This window comes from Cetorhinus maximus, chromosome 1 (genome assembly GCF_964194155.1).
Source record: "Cetorhinus maximus chromosome 1, sCetMax3.hap1.1, whole genome shotgun sequence".
Lineage (NCBI taxonomy): Eukaryota > Metazoa > Chordata > Chondrichthyes > Lamniformes > Cetorhinidae > Cetorhinus > Cetorhinus maximus.
The window spans coordinates 190,618,867-190,639,304 of record NC_135879.1 but is presented as its reverse complement, the minus strand read 5'-3'; the positions used below and the strand labels follow the sequence as shown (position 1 = coordinate 190,639,304).

The 20,438-nt window shown below is 42.3% G+C and overlaps 1 protein-coding gene across 3 annotated transcripts in view; it reads left to right on the top strand.

The window, feature by feature from the left end:
• The window catches only part of ube2r2 (ubiquitin-conjugating enzyme E2R 2), a 151,012-nt gene that overhangs the window by 114,014 nt on the left and 16,560 nt on the right, over positions 1–20,438 (top strand). For 2 of the 3 annotated variants that reach the window (XM_078551377.1, XM_078551389.1), the window contains exons 2-3: positions 783–869; positions 16,530–16,627. In XM_078551377.1, the coding sequence (XP_078407503.1) occupies positions 783–869; positions 16,530–16,627 (185 nt within the window). The remainder of the gene's footprint in view (positions 1–782; positions 870–16,529; positions 16,628–20,438) is intronic. The other variant, XM_078551383.1, reaches the window with a different exon arrangement.

Sequence of the window (20,438 nt, the reverse complement as noted above, 5' to 3'; positions counted from 1 at the left end):
GAATTCACTGCCGAAGTTGATGGTTGAGGCTGAAACACTCAGCTCATTTAAAAGGTACCTGGATCTGCATCTGAAGTGTTGTAACCTACAAGGCTATGAACCAGGTGCTGGAAAGTGGGATTAAAATGAGCGGCTAGTTTCTTTTTTCCCTTTTTAGCTGGTGCGGACACAATGGGCTGCACTGTAACTTTTTTATGGTTCTAAGGGACGCAGGAGATTGGGCTTTATTAACTATCTTCCGTCTGGGAAAAATAACACCCTTAGAAATGCCCCTTCCCACCTGCTTTAGTCACCTCTTCAAAAAAATTTCATCAGATTCGTCAGACATGACCTACCCTTTATAAATCCAGTCTGTGATCAGCTGAAAAATTTCAAGGTCACCTATCCTCAATTATACATTCCAGTAATTTCTGATGACAGATGTTAAGGCTAACTGGTCAATAATTCCTTGGTTTTCCCCTCATCTTTCTTAAAAAACAGAGTAACGAGCAATTTTCCAATCTACAGAAATGATTCCTGAACCGAGAGACCTTAAGATGATTATTGTTAGGGCACCTGCAGTGTTCTCACCTCCTTCCTTTAAATCCCAGAAATGGAAACCATCTGGTCCAGGGGATTTGTCATTCTTCAGTGCCCTTATTTTCTTCTTTACTGTTATTTTGCTTATGTTGATGATTTTTTGGTGTAATTTTAGTTTAAACCTTGTTTCTATGCTGAGTTGATAAACTCTACAGCTATTCTAAAAGGAGCATATTTTGACCATGCCTTCTATTTTCTCCTAGGCTCATCTGAAATTCCCAATAGATTATCCATATTCTCCACCTACCTTCAGATTTCTGACAAAAATGTGGCACCCAAATATTTATGAGGTAAGTTTCTGTGAAATTATAATTTGGTTTTTCTTGAAACTTTAAGATGAGCATTTGAAATCATCACCATAAGCTGCTGACTTCACTTAAACTTTGTCATTTTTAAAAAATAATATTCCTCCCCATCTAGTCCAGTTATCACCAGGACAGCTGTTTCCCTCTATTTAGTAGTAAGGCATTCCTAAGTAGTACAAAATACCAGGAGTGCTCAAAAACTTGAATAAAAACATAAAATGATGGAAATGCTCAGCAGGTCAGGCAGCATCTCTGGAGAGAAACATATTAACATTTCAGGTCAATGACCACTGTTCATGAACAGATATTTAGGGGCCCGAGTTCAGAAATGACTAAAGGTTGACAGATATATACACAAAAAGAATTAACAAGGCCTGTTGGCCTTTATCACAAGGGGTGCAATCCAAAGGGGTAGCAGTTAGGGCAGCTAGGGATGGGCAATAAATTCTGGCCCAGCCAGCGAAGCCCACTTTCCGTGAATGAATTTTTTAAAAGTTATGTTTCAGCTGTGTAAAGCTCTGATTAGATTCCATCTGGAGAAGTGCATTCAGTTTTGGACACTGCAACTCAGGTAGAATCTATTGGCTTCGGAGGAAGTGCAACACAGATTCACCAGAGTGATACTAGGCTGAAAGAGTTAAAGTATGAGGATAGATAGTGTAGACAAGAAGATTAAAGAGCATTCTAATTGGTGTTTAAATGATTGTAGTGTTTGGTAGGATGGATGGCGAGAAACTTTCCTCCGTTGGGAGAGTCCAAAATAAGGGGACATAATCTTAAGATTAATACTGGGCTGTTCATCTTGAAACATCTAACAAAAAAAGCTGTTGAGTCTAAGTCCATTGAAAATTTCAAAACTAGAACTGACAAATGTTTGTTACACAAGGGTGTTAAGAGCTGCAGAACTAAGGTGGGCCAATGGAGTTAAGTTATAAATCGACCATTACTTAATTGAACACTGGAACAGGCATAGGGTTGGGGGCTTAAGACATTTGTGAACATAGCACCTGAAATAGGCCATTTCTAACTTTCGTATTTTCCTCAAGTACTTGGATCCTTTGAGAGTACTGCAAGCTGGCCTAAAAAGGGAGGTGTTCATCAACTAGCTTCTGCACAGATTTGGAATACTCATTTGCATTTAGGAATTAAAAAATAAATATTGGATCACCTGATATTTGCACTTCGTGGGCACAATCTTTGTCCGCTGGCCACAACATTTTTCTGTCACAGCTCAAGTCAGTCAGTCTAGGTTATCTCTGCAGACCTGGATTTCCAAAATCTAATTTCCCTTAATCATTTCTCCAAAACATTCCAGTTTAACTCTGCCAGTTTCTCCTTATAAATTAGAAACCCTGGCCTCAGCATCATCCTTGTTATTCCTTTCTGCATCCTAGTTCAACAATATGCTTTCAAAGGTAGCTAAAGTGAAACACCGATGATTAACAGAAGTTTTGGACAACATTTCAATTTGAATATCTGGAATCTTTTGACACACCTAATATTTAATTGACTGCTTCACTAAATAAAACTGTCAACATTCATCTTTTTAAAAGGAAAACTAATAAATTTTTTCCAAATTTTTATATATGCGTTCAAATAGCCCACTGTCTCCTTATGAGGTGTGGGAATTGCCTAAACTGCATACATTTCTATGAAGATTTGAGTTTGTTCAGTTCAACTCTGCTAACATGACTATTCCAAATTTACTGTTTTTTTAAATCCTTCTCAACAAGCCAAAATTTGTTTAAAAAATTTCTCACTCAAATGTCCTCGTTCAAAAAAAAAAGCAGATTGGTATATTTAGACCTGAGTAGTTTGATAATCACATGCAGAACTCCTTCCTATGCCTGTCAAAAACGAAACAATTACAGCAAATTTCAAATGTTCAACAAGATGGGTTGAGACTGCTCAGATTTACTCTTGAACTCCAGGTTACTGTGCCTGGTCTAATGGGACAGCTAATAGAATGAAACAAATGCAGAATTACTTAATTTTGTTCAACTGATTTCCAAAATATCTTAATGCTTTATTTCTCCTCCCTCTTGCATAGAATCATAGAATGGTCACAACGCCGAAGGCAGCCATTCAGCCCATCGTGTGCATGCCAGTTTATGCAAGACCAACTTGGCTAATCCCATTCCCCCACTCTTATGCCTTGCAAATTTTTTTCTCTTCAGGTGCTTATCCAATTCCCTTTTGAAAGTCTTGATTTTATCTACCTCTACCACATTCTTGAGGCAGTGCATTCCAGATCATGATCACTCACTGCATTTAACAAAAAATTTCCTCATGTCATCAATGATTCTTTTGCCATTCACCTTTTGCTGCTCATAATCGCAAAGCAGAACCTCCTCAGGAGTTCAGTGTTCTTTGGTTCTCGAACCTTGTGCCAGTGGGAACAGTTTCTGTCTATCCACTCTGCCTTGACCCTTCATCATTTTGGACACCTCTATCAAATCTCATCTCGACCTTCTCTAAGGAGAACACCCCAAGCTGCCCCAGTCGATCCACACAACAGATGTCCCTGATTTCTGGAACTATTCTTGTAAATCTTTTCTGCACCCGCTCTAAAGTCTTTACATTCTTCCTAAAGTGTAGTTTATAGAGGGTGGTGGATATGAAGACACACAGAAGAACATTGAATTAGTTGAGTCCAAATGTAACAAAGGCACAGTATAAAAAGGTCTCTTAATCAAAAGGAGCGCATCCTTCTCTTTCCTCACACTTCAAGTGATGGAAGTTTATTTTTCTTTGTAAAAGGGAATCTTATTCAGAGAATAAAGATGACCATGCTTGTGGCAATTATTGAAGATTCTACATGACTGACCTTCGATTGAGCACAAATATTTACACAAAAAAGCTGAATGTTGTCATTGCTGTAATCATCTTTGAGTGTATTGTCTCTTAGGTACTACATGATAAAATGGTTGCCGTGTCTCTTTTGTTAAGTATGGCGGAAATGGTGGCATAGTGGTAATGTCACTCAACTCTTAATCCAGAAGCCCGAGCTAATGCTCTGGGGGCATATGTTCAAATTCCACCACGGCAGCTGGTGTAATTTAAATTCAGTTAATAAGTCTGGAATATAAACTAGTCTCAGTAATGGTAACCTGAAACTATCATCGATTATTGTAAAGACCCATCTGGTTCACTAATGCCCTTTAGGGGAGGAAATCTGCTGTCCTTACCCTGGTCTGGCCTACATGTGACTCCAGACCCACAGGCATGTGGTTCCAGACCCACAGGCATGTGGTTTGCTCTTGAACTGTCCTCTGAAATGTTCCATTCAAGGCCAGTTAGGAATAGGCAACAAATACTGTGACGCCCACATCCTTTGAAAGAATAAAAAAAGTGTATTGCAAGAAAAAATGAAAGATGTGTTTTTGTATGAAGTTATTGAATCTCGTAATTTTCAGACCAGCAGCTAGGTGGCCAGTTCTGAACTGGTTCTTTGGAGATGAGTGACTCAGGGAAGCAGTTTTCTTGTGCTTTCATTTCACCCATTTGCTATTGTGTATCTTTTATATCATACATCATAGTGTTTGGCTTTTACACAAAAAAGCTGAATGTTGTCATTGCTGTAATCATCTTTGAGTGTATCATCTCTTAGGTACAACATGATAAAATGGTTGCCGTGTCTCTTTTGTTAAGTATGGGGGAAATGGTGGCATATTGGTAATGTCACTCAACTCTTAATCCAGAGGCCCGAGCTAATGCTCTGAGGTGGCTTGCAGAGAACTCAACAGATGGGGGTGTTGTTACATCTTAATGTTTAATCTAAAAGACCAAATCTATGTCCAGAGAAAAATGTTTTGAGGACGCAAAGGGAAAACTGAAAGGAAATTTAGGCCTCAATCATCTAACATGGACCATTTCCTTCAATGCCCTTAGAGAAATCTAGTATGATCAAGAGAGAAGATACAGGGAGAACATCGGTGAGAAAAAAGGGGAACGCTGGGTACCTTTGAATTCTGAAAGATCAAACCCAATGCATGTTGTCTGTTCCAGAGTGTTTATCGCTATATAGTCCCCTTCATTTCTTCAGCACCATTTCTTTAATTATACATAGAAACTAGGATCAAGAGTAGGCTATTCAGCCCTTAGAGCCTGCTCCACCATTCACTATGATCATGGCTGATCATCCAACTCAATAGCCTGCTCCTGCTTTCTCCCCATACCCTTTGATCCCTTTTCGTCCCAAGAGCTATATCTAACTCCTTCTTGAAAGCATACAATGTTTTGGACTCAACTACTTTCTGTGGTAACAAATTCCACAGGCTCACCACTCTCTGGGTGAAGAAATTTCTCCTCATCTCAGTCCTAAGTGGTCTACCCCATATCCTCAGACTGTGACCCCTGGTTCTGGACTCCCCCACCATCGGGAACATCCTTCCTGCATCTATCCTGTCTACTCCTGTTAGAATTTTATAGGTTTCAATGAGATCCCCCCTCATTCTTCTGAACTCCAACGAATATAATCCTAATCGAATCAATCTCTCCTCATATGTCAGTCCCGCCATCCCAGGAATCAGTCGGGTAAACCTTCGCTGCACTCCCTTTATAGCAAGTACATCCTTCCTCAGATAAGGAGACCAAACTGCACACAGTATTCCAGGAGTGGTCTCACCAAGGCCCTGTACAATTGCAGCAAGACATTCCTGTTCCTGTACTCGAATCCTTTAGTTATGAAGGCCAACATACCATTTGCCTTCTTTACCGTGTGCTGCACCTGCATGCTTACCTTCAGCGACTGGTGTATAAGGACAACAAAGTCTCATTGCACATTCCCCCCTCTCAATTTATAGCCATTCAGATAATAATCTGCCTTCCTGTTTCCGAAAACTGAAAGGTCTGAAGGTGAATAAATCACCTGGACCAGATGGATTACACCCCAGAGTTCTGAAGGAGATAGCTGAAGAGATAGTGGAGGCGTTAGTGGTGATCTTTCAGGAATCACGGGAGTCAAGGAGGGTCCCAGAGGACTGGAAAATCGCTAATGTAACCCCCCCCTGTTTTAGAAGGGAGTGAGGCAAAAGATGGGAAATTACAGGCCGATTAGCCTGACCTCGGTTGTTGGTAAGATTTTAGAGTCCATTATTAAAGATGAGATTTCAGAATACTTGGAAGTGCATGGTAAAATAGGGCAAAGTCAGCATAGTTTCATCAAGGGGAGATCATGCCTGACAAATCTGTTAGAATTCTTTGAGGAGGTAACAAGTAGGTTAGACAAAGGAGAGCCAATGGATGTTATCTACTTGGACTTCCAGAAGGCCTTTGACAAGGTGCCGCACAGGAGGCTGCTCAGTAAGATAAGAGCCCATGGCGTTAGAGGCAAGGTATTAGCTTGGATAGAAGATTGGCTGTCTGGCAGGAGGCAGAGAGTGGGGATAAGGGTGGCGGCCGGTGACTAGTGGAGTTCCGCAGGGGTCAGTGTTGGGACCACAACTTTTCACTTTATACGTTAATGATCTAGATGAAGGAACTGAGGGCATCCTGGCTAAGTTTGCAGATGATACAAAGATAGGTGGAGGGACAGGTAGTATTGAGGAGGCGGGGAGGCTGCAGAAGGATTTGGACAGGTTAGGAGAATGGGCAAAGAAGTGGCAGATGGAATACAACGTGGGGAAGTGTGAGGTCATGCACTTTGGTAGGAAGAATAGAGGCATAGACTATTTTCTAAATGGGGAGAGAATTCAGAAATCTGGAGTGCAAAGGAACTTGGGAGTCTTAGTCCAGGATTCTCTTAAGTTTAACTTGCAGGTTGAGTCGTCAGTTAGGAAGGCAAATGCAATGTTGGCATTTATTTCGAGAGGACTAGAATATAAAAGCAGGGATGTGCTGCTGAGGCTTTATAAGGCTCTGGTCAGACCACATTTAGAATATTGTGAGCAATTTTGGCCCCGTATCTCAGGAAGGATGTGCTGGCCCTGGAGATGGTCCAGAGGAGGTTCACGAGAACGATCCCAGGAATGAAAGGCTTAACATATGAGGAACGTTTGCGGACTCTGGGTCTAGAAGTTTAGAAGGATGAGGGGGGATCCGATTGAAACTTACAGAATACTGAAAGGCCTGGATAGAGTGGACGTGGGGAAGATGTTTCCATTAGTATGAGAGACTAGGACCCGAGTGCACAGCCTCAGAGTAAAGGGAAGACCTTTTAGAACAGAGATGAGGAGAAACTTCTTTAGCCAGAGAGTGGTGCATCTATGGAATTCATTGCCACAGAAGGCTGTGGAGGCCAGGTCATTGAGTGTATTTGAGACGGAGATAGATAGGTTCTTGATTGGTAAGGGGATCAAAGGTTACGGGGAGAAGGTGGGAGAATGTGGTTGAGAAACTTATCAGCCATGATTGAATGGCGGAGCAGACTTGATGGGCCGATTGGCCTAATTTCTGCTCCTAGTCACCGCCACTAGTCACCGGCCGCCATCCTGAGAAGGACCCCTTATCCCCACTCTCTGCCTCCTGCCAGACAGCCAATCTTCTATCCATGCTAGTACCTTGCCTCTAACACCATGGGCTCTTATCTTATTGAGCAGCCTCCTGTGCGGCAACTTGTCAAAGGCCTTCTGGAAGTCCAAGTAGATAACATCCATTGGCTCTCCTTTATCTAACCTACTCGTTACCTCCTCAAAGAATTCTAACAGATTTGTCAGGCATGACCTCCCCTTGATGAAACCATGCTGACTTTGCCCTATTTTACCATGCACTTCCAAGTATTCTGAAATCTCATCTTTAATAATGGACTCTAAAATCTTACCAACGACCGAGGTCAGGCTAATCGGCCTGTAATTTCCCGTCTTTTGCCTCACTCCCTTCTTAAACAGGGGGGTTTCATTAGGAATTTTCCAGTCTTCTGGAACCCTCCCTGACTCCCGTGATTCCTGAAAGATCACCACTAACGCCTCCACTAACTCTTCAGCTATCTCCTTCAGAACTCTGGAGTGTAATCCATCTGGTCCAGGTGATTTATCCACCTTCAGACCTTTCTGTTTTCCTATTACCTTCTCCTTGGTAATGGCCACCATACTCACCTCTGCCCCCCCGACTCTCTTGAACTTTGGGGATATTACTCATGTCTTCCACCGTGAAGACTGACGCAAAGTACCTATTCAGTTCCTCCGCCATTTCTTTATTCCCCACTACTACTTCTCCAGCGTCATTTTCCAGCAGCCCAATGTCCACTTTTGCCTCTCTCTTACCCTTTATATATCTAAAAAAACTCTTGCAATCTTCTTTTATATTACTGGCTAGTTTACCCTCATATTTAATCATCTCCCTCCTTATTTCTTTTTTAGTTGTCCTCTGTTGGTCTTTGTAGGCTTCCCAATCCCCTGGTTTCCCACTGCTCTTCGGCACATTGTATGCTTTCTCTTTAGCTTTTATGCTGTCCCTGATATCCCTTGTCAGCCATTGTTGCCTCGTCCTCCCTTTAGTATGCTTCTTCTTCCTAGGGATGAATTTTTGCTGTGTCTCCCAAATTACTCCCAGAAACTCCTGCCATTGCTGTTCCACTGTCTTTCCTGCTAGGCTCATCTCCCAGTCATTTTGGCCAGCTCCTCCCTCGTGCCTCTGTAGTTGCCTTTATTCAACTGTAATAGCGTTACATCTGATTCCACCTTTTTACTCTCAAATTGCAGGATAAGTTCTATTTATGGTCACTTCCTCCTAAGGGTTCCTTCACCTTAAGCTCCCTTATCAAATCTGCCTCATTACACATCACTAAATCTAGAATTGCCTGTTCCCTAGTGGGCTCCACCACAAGCTACTCCAAAAAGCCATCTCGTAAACATTCCACAAATTCCTTTACTTGGAATCCACTACCAACCTGATTTTCCCAGTCTACCCGCATATTGAAATCCCCATGATCACTGTAACCTTGCCTTTCTCTCACACCTTTTCTATCTCCTGGTGTATCTTGTGCCCCACATCCTGACTACTGTTCGGAGGCCTGTACATAACTCCCATTATGGTTTTTTCACCTTTGCGGTTCCTCAACTCTACCCACATAGATTCTACATCACCTGACCCTACGTCATTTCTTGCTATCAATTTAATTTCATTTCTTACTAACAAAGCAACCCCACCCCCTCTGCCAACCTGCCTATCTTTTCGATAGGATGTATATCCTTGGATATTTAGCTCCCAGTCCTGATCCCCTTGCAGCCATGTCTCCGTGATGCCCACCACATCATACCTGCCAATTTCAATCTGCGCCACAAGCTCATTTACCTTATTTCGTATACTGCATGCATTCAGATACAACACCTTCAGTCCTGTATTTCCCATCCCCTTTCTCATTGTCGTCCCTTTATCTGATGTGCTTGAAGTTAGATTCCTAGCCCTTTCCAAACACTCTGTCCTATTTTGTGTTCTGGGGACTTTAATAGCCTCTCCTGGGCTCTCCTTTTCAGTTTTTTTATAATTTTCCATGAAGTTGAATCCACCCCCCCACACGCTAACCTGCTGCTTTGTTTCCCATTAGTCATACTTCTTGGAGTTTTACCCTTCCCTCCCCCCCACTTTCTAGTTTAAAGTCCTGTTGACCACCCTATTTACCCTTTTCGCTAGAATATTGGTCCCAGATCTGTTCAGGTGGAGACCGTCCCAATGGTACAGATCCTTCCTGTTCCAATACTGATGCCAGTGCCCCACGAAATGGAACCCCTCTTTCCCGCACCACTCCTTTAGCCACGTGTTTACTTCCCTTATTCTCGCGTCCCTAAGCCAATTTGCACGTGGCTCGGGTAGTAATCCGTAGATTATAACCCTTGAGGACCTGTTCTTTAATTTAGTTCCTAGCTCCTGATAATCCCCAAACACGTCCTCTTTCCTAGTCTTACCTATGTTATTTGTTCCGACGTGGACCACAACAACTGGATCCTCCCCTTCCCTCTCCAATATCCTTTCAAGCCGGTCCGAGATGTCCCTCACCCTGGCACCGGGCAGGCAACATACCATGCGGGACTCTCGATCCTGCTTACAAAGGATGCTATCAATTCCGCTAATTATAGAATCCCCTACAACTACCAGTTGTCTTTTTGCTCCCCCCTCTTGAATGGCCTCCTGTGCCACGGTGCCGTGGTCAGCTGGCTCATCCTCCCTACAGCCCTGTTCCTCATCCACACATGGAGCAAGTACCTCGTACCTGTTGGACAAGGTCAAGAGCTGAGGCTCCTCTGTTCCTGAACACAGGATCACTCTATCTGCCTCACTTGCAGTCACACCCTGCTGACCCTGACCACTGACCGAACTTGAGGTACTTAATCTACCGGGTGTGACCGCCTCCTGAAACAAAGCATCCAGGTAACTCTCCCCCTCCCGGATGTGCCGCAGCGTCCGGAGCTTGGACTCCAGCTCATCAATTCTGAGCCGGAGTTCCTCCAGCAACCAACACTTGCTGCAGATGTAGTCACTGCGGCTCGCAATGGGATCTGCCAGCTCCCACATCATACAACTACAGCAGATCACCTGCCCAGCCATCTCGACTTAGATAATTAATTTATTCGCTTTGCAGTGTTTTTTCCCCAAATTTGGTGCAGATTTCCTACCAACCAATCAGGTCACAGCTTTCCTGTGATGTCACTTTTTCAGTTACTCTGTGCCCCGAGGTCACCGCTCCGGTGCTCCTCCCTCCGAGTCTGCTCCCTGGAGACAAGGCCGTGAATCCCCAAGGTAAGCTAGATTTATACTCACCGCTCCGGTGCTCCTCCCTCCAAGTCTGCTCCCAGGATTTACTCACCAATCAGCTGCTTTTTCGTTAAAATCCACTTTCAGAAGTGTGTCCCTCGCAGGTCTGGTGCACTCCTGAAGGCACTGCCTCTTCCTCTCTTTTTTAGGTTTGAGGAGGAGGGAGGGATGGAAACACTACAGTAATGTAATGTTTTGGGCTATTCCGTTCTTTGACAGTGGGTCCTCCTCAATTCCCTCCTGAGTCACAGTGGCTGCGGTGACTTCTCCCAGAATGCTTCAGTCACTTCTCACCAGCACCCTCTGTTGGATCTATGTCACTCTCCATCTTGATAAAGAATTCCATCATATTATGGTCGCTCATCCCCAAGGGGCCTCACACAACTAGATTGCCAATTATTCCTTTCTCATTACACAATACCCAGTCGAGGATGGCCTGTTCTCTCATTGGGTTCCTCAATGTATTGGTCCAGAAAAACATCCCGTATACACTCCAGGAATTCCTCCTCTACAGTATTGTTACTAATTTGATTTGCCCAATCTATATGCATATTAAAGTCACCCATAATTACAGATGTTCCTTTATTACGTGCATCTCTAATTTCCTGTTTAATGCCATTCCCAACATCACCACTACAGCTTGGGGGTCAATATACAACCCCCACTAATGTTTTTTGCTCCTTAGTGTTTCTCAGCTCTACCCATACAGATTCCACATCGTCGGAGCTAATAACTTTCCTCACTATTGTGTTAATTTCCTCTTTAACCAGCAATGCAACTCCACCGCCTTTTCCTTTTTGTCTGTCCTTCCTAAATACTGAATACCCCTGGAGGTTCAGTTCCCATCCCTGGTCACCCTGCAGTTATGTCTCCATAATTCCAACTATATTATACCTGTTTACATCTATTTGCGCGGTTAATTCATTCACTTTATTGCGAATGCTCCTCGCGTTAAGGCGCAAAGCCTTAAGGCTTGTCTTTTTAACATTATTTGTCCCGTTCCCACTATTTTTCACTGAGGCCCTGTTTGATTCTTGCCCTTGATTTCTCTGCCTATCACTTTTCTTATCCCGCTTTCTGTCTTTTGTTCTTGTCTTTGATTCCCCTTCCTCTGACTCCTTGCATAGGCTCTCATCCCCCTGCCATTTTAGTTTAAACCCTCCCCAACCACTCTAGCAAATATTCCCCCTAGGACATCAGTCCCGGTCCTGCCCAGGTGTAACCTGTCCAGTTTGTACTGGTCCCACCTCCCCCAGAACCAGTCCCAATGTCCCAGGAATCTGAAACCCTCCCCTTCACACCATCTCTTCAGCCATGTATTCATCCGATATATCCCGCTATTTCTACTCTGACTGGCACGTGGCACTGGTAGTAATCCTGAGATCACTACCTTTGAGGTCCTACTTTTCAACTTACTTCCTAACTCCCTATATTCTGCTTTAAGGACCTCATCCCTTTTTTTTTACCTATGTCGTTTGTACCAATGTGTACCACGACCACTGGCTGTTCACCCTCCCCCTTCAGAATGTCCTCTAGCCGCTCTGAGACATCCTTGACCCTAGCACCAGGGAGGCAACGTACCATCCTGGAGTCTCGTTTGTGGCCACAGAAATGCCCATTTATTCCCCTTACAATCGAATCCTCTATAACAATTGCATTCCCACACTTTTTACTCCTCCCCTGTGCAGCAGAGCCAACCGTGATGCAACAAATTTGGCTATTGCTGCTTTCTCCTGAGAGGCCATTCCCCCCAACAGTATCCAAAGCAGCATATCTGTTTTGCAGGGGAATAGCCATAGGAGATTCCTGCACTGCCTGCCTACTGATTTCTTTCAATTCTTAACTCTCGCTAGACCCTAGGTTCTGCATTATTTCCGGAATGTTTATATTGCTTTTGAACTTGCCCTTTCTTTAGCCTCCCACCCCCGTGCCAACTCTTAAAGTTCTATCTACTGTCCTAGATATTTGACACTGGTTACTGCCTAGTTTATGCGTGGCCCATCCCAGCAGATCAGCTCCCTGTTTCCCAAGTACAGGTGTCAATGCTCCCTGAATCAAAACCCCTGCCTCCCTAAATCAAAACCCCTGCCTCCCACACTACTCTTCTAACCTGCTTATCCTTATGCCAATTGATGTGCAGCTCAGGGAACAATGCAGAAATCACACTCTTTAATTTTAATTGCTTTTTAATTTGGACTCAAAATCCTCAGACTCTCTCAGCAGCACATCATTCCTGGTTCTATCTTTGTCATTGGTTCCCCTTCCACTCCAAGTTCTTCTCCAGCCACCAGGAGATGTATTTAACCCTGGCACAGGGCAGACAACACAATCTTCAGAAATCCTGGTCATGGCTGCAGAGAACAGTGTCTATTCCCCTGACTATACTGCCCCCTATTAATACCGCATTCTTTTCCATGTCACTTCTAACCTGCTTATCCCGTCAGTGGTTTCCTGCACCATGGCACTGAGGACAGTTTGTCCATACATTCTAAAGTTGTTGTTTTCATCCATATAGGTAGTAAGTACCTTGCACATGTTGGTCAATTTCAAGGGCCATGGATCCTTCTTCACTACATGCTGGACCCCATATTTACCTGACTTGCAGTCACACCCTCCCATCCTGACCATTGACCAATTCCAAAGTTTTACCTACCCTAAGGAGTGTGACTGCCTCCTGGAACAAAGTGTCCAGGTAACTTGCCCTTTCTCTGATGCCCTGGAATGTCTGCATGACAGACTCCAGCTTAACAACTTTGAGCCAAAGTTCCTCGAGCTGTGGGTATGGTTGCCCTGGATTGCAATGCTTTTCACATATCTCCACAAGCTGCAGTTACGGCACACAGCATGCCCTGCCAGATCTATCTAGCCTTTATTTATTTGCTTATTTTATACTTTCATGGGATGTGTGCATTACTAGCAAGGCCGGTATATGTTGCCCATCCCCAATTGCCCTTGAATCACTGCAGTCCATCTGGAAGTAATGGTGATATAGTTGCAAATCAGGACGATGTGTGACTTGAAGGGGAACTTGCAGGTGTTGGTCTAATCATGCATCTGTTGCTCTTGTCCTTCTTGTAGTAGGGGTCATGGGTTTGGAAGATGCTGTTGAAGGAGGCTTGGCAAGTTGCTGCTGTGCATCTTATAGCTGTTACACACTGCTACTTTTGTGCACTGGTAGTGGAAGGAGTGAATGTTCAAGGTGGTTGAGGTGCCAATCAAGAGGGCTGCTTTTTGCTGGATGGTGTCAAGCTTCGTGTGTTATTGGAGCAACACTCATCTGTTCCATCACAAACCTGACTTGTGCCCTGTAGATGGCGAGCACGTTTTTGCGAGTCTGGAGGTGAGTTATTCACCACAGACTTCCCAGCCTCTGACCTGCTGTTATAGTCACAGTATTTATATGGCTGGTCCCGTTAAGTTTTTGGTCAATGGTATCTCCCACGATGCTAATGGGTGGGGTTTCAGTGATCGTGATGCCGTTGAATATCCAGGGAAGTTGGTTAAATTCACTCCTGTTGAAGATATTCATTGCCTGGCACTTGTGTGGCATGGATGTTACTTGTCACTTACCAGTCCAGGTCTGAATGTTGTCCAGGTCTTGCTGCACATGGATGCAAACCGCTTCAGTATCTGAGGATTCGCGAATGGTACTGAACACCGTGCTATCATCAGCTAATGTTGCCTCATCAAGGTCATTGATGAAACAACTGAAGATGATTGGGATTAGGGTGCTGAGGAACTTGTAAGATTATTAACACTGAACCTTGTATAATTCTTTTGTAGTCTAGAAAGGTTGGAAAATGTAGATATAGGACATAATATAGAAGGGTTATGGGAAATAATATCATGCTTTAAAATACTTAGTACAGCTAAAAGCTAAAGTCCTTGAAGGCACTTGTGTAAGCTAAAAGGCAGAAATACAGGGCTCTCTCTGAGGTGAATGACCATGGGACTTAGCAGCCGTGAGGTAAGAGGAAATAGAAGAATGGTGAATACGCAGAACATTTTGTAATTTTGTAAGGCTAATATTGCTTGTGTGAAATGTGCCTGATTGGTTAAGAAAACCACACCCAGGACATTGTCACCATGGGGATGAGCATGAATGGACACAGCGGAGAAGAACTAGAAACCAGAGGTCAAGAGAAACAGAAGAGAATAAGATTGAAGACCAAATACCAAAGCTTCAAGAGACGACATGTTCTCTTCTGTCCAAACTTGAAATGGGAAGAGTAACCTGCGATAAACTGTATCTGTTGCCCGAGTTTATCATTGTAGTTTGCATGAAGCTTGATAAACTTGTCCTAAATTTTTGTTAATAAAGTAGTTTCACAACTGAACTTTGTTCCCAAGTTTAGTTTTGTGCTATCTTCTCAAGGTGATCTTCCTTCACTTATTGGATTTGATTGCATTGTCAAATTAGTAAATGCTTTCCTACCGTGGTGCTTCAAATTGGAAAACACCCTGATGCAGAAATGGCTATATAACTAGCATGTCAAATATTTCAGAGTAAACCCCTGTAATGCAGAAGTGTCATTAGCCTTCAAAAAAAGACAGGTCATAAGAACTGACCCTTGGAAAGTCTTTATTAGGTTTGTTTACTCCTTGATTTAGAAATTGACAGAAAACAATCCAAACCAAGAACTGTATAATTCTTGCCTGAACAGAGAATGGATGTCTGAAATCTCATTACTAGTGGATTTAGTTTAAGAATTATTTTCTCAAGTGCACAGGTTTGCATAGAGTTTGCCTTTCACTCGTGTCTCTAAACTTGGTGCAAAAGTAGTTAGTTGGAGCAGCAAACTGACAGCTAAAAAATATATTTGACCAGAAATCTTTCATAGACTATGTGGTGTCAAACTAGGTGCATTTAACAGAATGAGTAATTTTAAGTTGTTCAGTTGTTTCACTTGACCTCTGCAGAAGTGAAACTCCACATTGGCAACCTCCTGCTGAGCCACAGCACTGGTCAGGGGAATGTGGACATCTTCATCTTGTGTGCAGCCAGATATCTAGAAACAAATAAACAAAAGAGATTCCTGTGAATAGGGTTGCCAGTTCTTCCAGTTTGTTAACAAAGGCTCTAGAAATGAGGTATTTGAATACTGGATAATTGGATACTGCTGCAAGTTGCTGGGAGAAAAATCATCACCTTAAATTAAGAATAAAACTGAGGTGATGTTGGTTGAGGGTTGTGTTGGGAAACCATTTGACCGACAGTAAAGAACCATTTAATTGGGTAAAAGCCTATTTGCTTCGTAATTGGCACGGGAAGACAGTGTGCTGCGAGGATGGATGTGTTGGGTAACAAAGGTAGGAGCCTCGGTTTGGAGTTGGAGACCCTGACCCCATGTGGTCCTCCTGGAATATGTCTAATCAGAGTTGCCAACCTTACTTGTGAACTGGGATTGTTTGAAGAGGAAAGCAAATACAAATAATATTGTTGTGAAAATCCAGTTGATTCACTAACACTTGGGGAAAGAAACTTGCCATCCTGGCCTATTTGTGACCCTAGTCCCACATCAGCAGGATTACTGTTGACTGCCCTCTGAAGTGTTTTATCATGCCACTTAACTAAATCCATGGACAACGAGGGATGAATAATTAACTTTGCGTGCCACACCCACATCTCAAGAATTAATTTGAAGTGCTGTTTTCAGGCTGAGTAGAAACTGTGAATCAGATGTTCTCCTGTTGTTTTTTTTAACTTCTTTGTAAATTATTTTGAAATTTAAATTTGAAGGAGATACGGACATCAAAATTGGGACAAGTCACTGAATCATTATGCCCTTGTAACAATAGAAACTGAGACAAAGGAAATGTTTAACAATAGTGTGTCACTGCATATTGTACAAGATTAATTGACACTCAGGAATGATCAAATGTAAATGTTTTAAATGTGTTTTTATGGCATTGTTTGAAGGATTTGTTTGACAACTTGGAGTCTTTTGCTTTTAGAATGGAGATGTTTGCATTTCAATCCTTCACCCACCAGTAGATGATCCTCAGAGCGGTGAACTACCTTCTGAAAGATGGAATCCAACTCAAAATGTCAGGTAAGCTACTCTGTATTGACAAGAATTTAAAGTGTATTAGGATTTGTTCTTCTGTACTTTGTGGATGTATGGCTAGTTGTACAAACATTTTTGTCTATTGAGAACTAATTTGAATCATACTCTCCAAATACATTATAGCTATTAGTCCTCGCCCAACTAAACGTTCCTGAATTGCTTGTTTTTCCTGTTGAGGATAAAGTACATTCATTTGCTTTATCACATAACCTGTGTAGCCAGGATTTTGCTGTTCACCTCGCATACAGTTGTCCAGAAACTTTTTTCAGTCTTGTACATTGAGATGCCTGATAATCAGGCATCTGATCCAGTGCAGCACCCTCTACATGGAATTGGTGCCATCTGTGAACTGGTGAGGCAGCAGGGGAGTGCTTTTCAACCAATCACACTTACACATTCTCACTGAGATATGCAAAGATGAAATTAATAAAACAGGAAAGATAAATTAGAATTGCATTATTATACTGGAAGAAAAATAGAGATTGGGCCTATAGAATTGTGGGAGAGATATGGAAGAAAAGTTAAGCTTTTTTAATTTTCTCCATTAATTTTCTTGAGTTGCTGAGGCACCACACCTGTAAAATTAATTTTTCATGGCAATGGAGGTTGTTCAGTAATTATCACCTACTATACCATTAAAAGCTCAGTTCCTCTGCACAGGACATCATTTCTTCATCCATCCTTATTATAGACTAGTAGGTAATTATCCTAATTTCAAGCTACAATTGTGATTTCTGTACAGATTCCATTGGCGAAGATTACAGCAGTGTAGTTTGTGGAGGAGCAGGATATCAGTCATTTAACTGTGCATGTGCAGACGCCAGAAATTGCTGCCAGTTTTGCTCTGTATTAACGGCGATGTTGATGCCTTGCTGTAATTAATCTAGCAAAATCTAGGCCAATGTTAAAGCTAGACAGTTGTGCGCACATTTTTGTGATCTTTCAATTTTTGTTCCTATTCTTGTTCTTTTTTTCCTGTCAAAATACTGCAAGAGCAGTCATTTTAACATTTGTTTTGATCCCAGCTGATGTTACCACTGGACAAGCCAGATCTCGGTGAAATCCGGTTGATAGATCCTAACTTTAATTTTTTGTTTAGATACATGGAGAGCGGCTACTGAACAGAGTCACAGAAGGCAGTTGATGAACTTTTAACAAAAGAATAAAACATTTATTAAACAAGAAAAGATGAAATATATTACAATACCCCATCACCCACAACTATACCTTTACAGACATGTACAAATTCGGAAGGATAACACAAGTTGCAAAAACTATCTTATACTCTAATGTTCAATAGTAAGTACACAGTCAATGTAAACCACTAGGCAACCTTTGGTCAGACACACCACGCTCTGAAACCAAGTGACAGATGCCACCCCAAACAGATTCTGTGGATCTGTCCTCGCTCCTCTCCCGCCAGATGCTTGTTACACCGTGAGCCAACCAGTTGCACTGGCTCAGTCTTTCACACAAGGGTTTCTGATCACCACTCTCCAAAAACTGGCTTTGGAATCTTCCCCCAAACCAGCACTTTCTCTCAGATGCCTTCTGCAAGGGTCCACCTTCAGGGTTTTGAACTCTCCTTCTGATGTTCCTCTCCCCGGATTGCCACGTGCTTTCAAGCTTTCTTCCATGCACGCTCTTTCACTGACTCAGCCGTGCCACTGCTTCACATGCCCACAGTAAAGAGTTACAGACCTTCAGCTGCCTCTTTGATCTTCTGGCTTCTCGCTTTAAATCTGCTCCTGCAGCTTTCTTCTCTTTAAGCCTGAAGCTTGGAGCCTTCTTCTCTGCTCCTTACTTTCACTTCCGCAGAACAGAACATTTACCAGATTCCTGTCCTCATCCTTTGACTAGACTGTCCTCTTGGAACTTTTTCTGTTCCACTCCCCTGGATTTGGATTTGGGAACCACCCCCTGTGGTTTCTGGAACCTGCTTCTGCAGGTTCCTCCCCTGTCTAGCTTCCCTTGGCAGCTGGCTTCAATGTCAGTTTGGGAGTTGATATCTGTTCCTCTGCTGCTTCTAACCTCTCTGGAATCCTGGCTGCAACTCATCTTAGATTCTTAGACTTATTCCCCTCTGCAGTCTGCTAATATGTCAGCTGGAGAGAAACTTAAACTGTTTCCTTCAACTTACAGCATAATGACCAACTGAACTCCCAGCTGCTTTCGTCTTCTCTACGTGTGTGTGTGTGTGTGTGGACAGGACCTCCTTCTCTGGTCCTCTGTTGCTCGGCAACAGCACAGTTCTTTTTAACCTGGTCTTTGTTTAATCCTTTCAAGAGTCATAAAACCTTCATTAAAATGCAGGCATCTTTTAAAGTGAAACTAAAACTCCACTCCTTTCCTTAACACACAAATATAGGAATACAAATCAAACTTAAACTATCTCTATTTCCTAACACATTCAAGATATTTTTTAATGATTCCAAGGTTTTTATCTTCACTAATCTATCCAGGAGTCCATTTCATACATTGATAATTCTTTGTGAAGAAGAACTTGTGACACCAGTCCTAAATTTGTCCTTTACTAGTTTGAACTACGTTCTTGTGTTTTATTCTTATAGTTTAATTTGAAGTAACTTTCCAGATTTAGATTTTCCAGTTTACTCTGTTGTATATTCTACAATAACTCTTCTATTGTAACTCTCTTCATGGTTGACATTTCTGTTTCTCCGCCAAACAAAATGACTGAGACCTTTGACGATCTACACTCTCCAACACACACTGGCTCCAAATTATTAACTAAAAATTGGTTTATGTATCTTTTTTAAAATAGTTATTCGGAGCCATGTATTAGTCTTTCACAAGAATTGTCAAGATAAGTTTTCCTGCAGTCCTGACCTACAATATGGATCAATGTGAATTTACATAACCTTTAGTCAGGAAGCGGGGCAGATGCATGGAAACAGCACAATAGGGTCTGCATTCACAACCTGTGCCATTTTGAAACCTTGTAACTACTTACAGCAGTTAAGTTCTGAATAATTAATGTTTCAAGAATTAAATATTCAGCTTTATTTGTGCCAATAAAATATTGCTATTTTTCCTTAAATCACAAGAAGCAACTTGTCAGAGTTTGAACTTAGTTTATCCTCCTGTCACTTGCTGCATTTGGTAATGGCTCACTCTCTGGTCTTTAGCAACATTTTTATATGGCCACTAGATATGGAAAAACTGTCCTTCAGATTTAATTTTTCTTCCTATAGGAATTGCCTTGCCCTTATTATTGTGCTCTTCCTGTACTCCTTTACTTTATGGAACCTGCTTTAACAAAGTTGAAAATATGGAACAAGCAGCAGTTGAAACATAACTTAAGAAATAGGAGCTATTTGTGTGTGGCCATTTGGCCCTTGAAGCGTGCTCAATCTCAATGAGGTCACGATTGATCTTCTACCTCAATTCCATCTCCCTGCACTATCCCCATATCCTTTAATTACCTTCATAACCAAAATCTATCGACCTCTGGTTTAAATATACTCAACAATTGAGCATCCACAACTCCCTGGAGTAAAGAATTCTAAAGATTCACAACCCTTTGAGTAAAGAAGTTTCTCTTTACCTCCATCCTAAATGGCCAACCTCTTATTCTGAGACTGTGATGCCATGCTCTAGATTCCACAGCCAGGGGAAACAGTTTCTCAGTAATCTACCCTGTGAAGACCCTTAAGAATTTTGTACATTTCAATTAGGTCACCTATTGTTCTTCTGAACTTCAGAGAATATAGGCCTAGTCTACTCAGTCTCTCCCCCTAGTTTACTCTCCTCATTCCAGGAATCTGTCTAGTAAACC